This window comes from Meles meles, chromosome 4 (assembly GCF_922984935.1).
Source record: "Meles meles chromosome 4, mMelMel3.1 paternal haplotype, whole genome shotgun sequence".
NCBI classification, from domain to species: Eukaryota; Metazoa; Chordata; class Mammalia; order Carnivora; family Mustelidae; genus Meles; species Meles meles.
Genome location: NC_060069.1, coordinates 65,939,635 through 65,943,732, shown reverse-complemented (window position 1 = coordinate 65,943,732; position 4,098 = coordinate 65,939,635). Strand labels below are relative to the sequence as shown.

Here is a 4,098-nt window from a genome sequence, read left to right as displayed (position 1 = left end):
GCTAGTACCGACAGCAGAATGCAAAATCATAAGACAGTGAATATGCAGAAATAGTGTATGAGAGCACTGATGAGTATGCAATCAATCCAACTGCTCACACACTACAAGTTCCATCTTTTCTTTCTTCCCAATTGTTTCCAGAGCTGTGCGTTCCTAATTCCAAAATTAACCTTCAACTTCTTCCCAAGTTCTGCTGTGCTATGGCTTCTGGTTTAGAATAAGTGATGACTTTGCTCAGCAATGTGCATGGTCATGTATTAATACTAGATTCTGTCCAGGCCCGAGAGCTTTCATCCTTCAGAGTGGACAGCTTCCTCTGGGAGAAGGGTTCAAATCCCAGAAGCTTGAACACCGCCACCCGGTACTTCTTGGACATGATGTTGTACAGAATGGGATTGATGGCAGCGCTGAGGTAGAAGAGGACAAAGGATACCAGGTTGCAGTACTGGCTGATCTGAGCAATCTCCAAGGAGCCAGGCTCGAAGGACTTGGAAAATAAATATCGCCCTACATGGAAGGGCAGCCAGCAGAGGATGAAAGCAAACACCACGACAGCTAAAAGGACAACAGGAGAGAGAGTGTGAGCTCAAGAAATGTCATAGCAAGTCACATTCTATTTTGAAGCCATGGTTTTGTTTTATGTATAGTATCACCGTTGACCTCAGAGAAACATTATGTTCTGCTTGTCCCTATTTCTACTTTTTACCAAGACTGGGTCTGTCTGTACTAACAGTTCATCCATTTTTATTGAGCTTCCTAATCATTTCTACTTAACAACTATTTGAGTGGTTTTTATAACTAGACTGACATATTGACTCAACAATTTATTCACAAAGTCCCCATTTCACCTGTGCCAGATACTACCAAACAAATAAGAAGTACAGTGGCCATACTCAACTACAGCTACGTAGCAGAGTTTCCTGGGGGCAGAGATTGCTTGTATATAATACAGACTTGTAAAATTAGGATCTTTAGGAAGGAGACCAGGACAACTGCTTTTCTCTTTTTTCTTTTTAAAAGTTTCACGAAAGACTGAATATGCAGTCAGGATGGAGAGTCACTGAAATGCATGATACCTTGCCATCTACGGTAGACATAAGCAAGTTATAAAAGACCATAAAACCCACTAATATTAATCATCATCCCTCCGAGTCTCCATTTTACGCAGGGAAGAGAATTTTTGTCCAAGCCCTCTGAATTTCTAGATTAAGTTTTTAAAACGCAGAAATCAAAGGAAAAATAACAGAAAATAATACTTCAGTCCTCGTACCATTTTAGCGATTCCCTTCATAAGGTCAAGGCAAAAGAAAATTAACATCAGTGTTGAGACACCAGTGAGGACAATGAACAGCTTAAAAATAAAATTGGAGGAGAATATTAAACTTATTCTCAAAACTAAGTTGCATAGTAACAGCTGTCCTCCACCGTAGCAACAGGAATATTAGAATTCCCAGGAGGGCACTAGCAGGTTTACAATCTTTTAGTCATGTTGTGAGAATCACTGGTCTAGCAAATAAAAAATTTTTTGCATTCTTTGAAAAAGCTGTATCACCTTAATATACAAGATTCCAGGAGCTGTAAAATTACAAATACAGGGGCACCTGGGTGGCTCAGTGGGTTAAAGCCTCTGCCTTCAGCTCAGGTCATGATCCCAGGGTCCTGGGTTCGAGCCCCACATCGGGCTCTCTGCTCCGCAGGGAGCCTGCTTCCTCCTCTCTCTCTGTCTGCCTCTCTGCCTGCTTGTGATCTCTGTCTGTCAAATAAATAAATAAAATCTTAAAAAAAAATTACAAATACAAAAATCAACCTAGAACGACTTCTAAGAAGCACTAACTACGCAGATAAATACAAAATGTTGGACTATAATGAGGAATAATAACATGTACAGAATCTGGCTTTGAAAAAGCCAATAGAATTAATGTTTTGCGTGGATGTGAACACATTGTGTATCACTTCACTTGTCCGTTAAACTTGTGTAGCAAATATGCAGCACACTCCAGTCATGATGCTGCACCTCCATGTTCTCTGAAGGACCATTTAGGGAGGGCTAGGAAGTCCTGTCAGCCTACACAGCCTTTTTTTTTTCTCATGTTCGGAGAAGCCTACCTATCTCAGTTATCCTGTATTATCCTGGACTATCCTACAGGCAGAAATAGGGGGTCATGAAAACAAATGGAGACTCCAGCAGGGATCTGTCATTGACTTCCTTTCAAAGCTATATAAACAGCAGCAGGGTAAAGAGAAGGAATGCAATTATCTGGGGGGGGGGGAAATGCAGGTCAGAAAGCACACCACAATGCTGAAAGGAGAGTGAATCATCTCTGGCAGAATTATCCACATTGATCATATCTTTGGTTCAATTTACCACCAAATGCTTTCTAGATCCAATGGCTACTCCTCCCCCAAGCCCATGCCTGTTTTTGTCATGCAACTTAGGTATCCACAAACTGAGGCAGGAAGCTTAACCTTGCCTTTAACACTTAAAGACTACAGTAGACTTTTAGTATCTCAGTTTTGAAGCAATGTCTCTGGGCTGATAAAACTCATTTAGGGAAATATAAAGTGGTGGGGGTGGGGGGAACACCTTTCCCTGAAAAAGGAAAATCAGAAGAAAAAGACACAAAGAGGTAGAGAGGAAAAGAGAGTGAAAACAGTGATAAAGGGGGTGGGGGAAGACAGATAAAGAGAGAAACAGCAACAAACAAACCAACAAACAAAAACCAAAACACATACACACGGTGGGGGGGCATACACCACGGAGAAACTGAGAAACCGAAGAGCAAGCTCAGGACAGAAACTGATAAAGACACGCAGATAGAGACCGAGAACAGGGGAAGGAGGTAGAGGCTCAGGGAGAAGGGGAAAGGAGGGAAGGCAAAGGGAGAGGGGAGAACCCGGGAGCGCGGCCGCGGGCGCAATAAGACCCACCCAGCATTTTCACGGTTTGCTTGTGGTTCTGGTCCCTTAGCGAGGCGCCCACCGCCGCCTCGCCCCGCTTTCTTCGCCACAGCTTCCTGCCGATGAGGCTGTAGAGCACAGTGAGGCAGAAGACGGGCAGGAAGAAGAAGACGCTGGACACCCACACCATGACGGTGAGCAGTCCCGAGCGCACGGCGAACTCGGTGGCGCGACACTCGTTGGTGTCCCGAGGGTCGGTGCCGTTCTCGTGCTCCACCCCGACCAGCACGAAGATGGGCCCGGCGCTGCAGAAGGCCACGGCCCAGATGACCAGGATGACCAGCTTCACCCGGCCCTTGGTTACTACCACCTTGGCCCGCAGCGGGAAGCAGATGGCGAAGTAGCGCTCGACGCTCAGCGCGGTGATGGTGAGCACCGTGGCGTAGGTGCAGCTCTCGCTGACGAACTGGAAGAGTTTGCAGAGCAGGTCTCCGAAGTTCCAGGGCCGGTACTGCCACAGGCGGACTAGGTCGAGGGGCATGCAGAGGAAGATAAGTAGGTCGGAGAAGGCCATGCTGGACAGGTAGAGGTTGGTGGTGGTGCGCAGCTCGCGGAAGCGCGACACCACCAGCATGGTGAGCAGGTTGCCCGCGATGCCCACCACAAAGAGTGCCACGCAGGTGGCGGTGACGCCGGCAAGCAGTGGCGCGGGGAAGAGCGGCAGGAGCTCGTCGGTCAGGGAGTCGTTGTCGGGGGGAGCGTCCCAGCCCAGGTCCGGCAGCGTGAGATTGTACCCGGGCTCCTTGCTTGGCGTCGCGTTCCACATGCTGCCGCCTCGGCTTAACTGGCTTTGGGATGCGACTGCGCTCAGAAGCTGGCTGAGGCTGGCCTCAGAAGGTCCCCTTAGGCGCGGGAGAGTGCGAACGAGGAACCGCCGCTGGGTCGCAGGGAGGATGCTTGGAGAGGAAAGAGGGAAGTGAGAGGCAGAAGCTTAGGGAGAAAGTGAGATTGAGAGCTTGGGGCGAAAAGGGGGGAAGGGAGGGACACACAGACACACACGCACACATGCACACGCACGCACTGGTGGTGAGGACAGAGTGACCCACCAGTCTTTCTGCACCTCTATTTTTTCCCATGATCTCACCCAAACCTAGCCCCTAGCTGGCCCGTACTCACGTACCTGTCACCGGGGCAGCCCCG

General features: G+C 48.2%; 1 protein-coding gene across 1 annotated transcript; it reads right to left on the bottom strand.

The window, feature by feature from the left end:
* Window positions 1-250: 250 nt before the first annotated feature.
* Window positions 251-3,724, bottom strand: GHSR (growth hormone secretagogue receptor). The gene is made up of 2 exons (XM_046003738.1): window positions 2,929-3,724; window positions 251-555 (listed from the first exon to the last, which is right to left on the bottom strand). Exons 1-2 carry the CDS (start codon window positions 3,722-3,724, stop codon window positions 251-253), a joined length of 1,101 nt encoding a protein of 366 aa, XP_045859694.1.
* Between the last annotated feature and the right edge of the window lie 374 nt (window positions 3,725-4,098).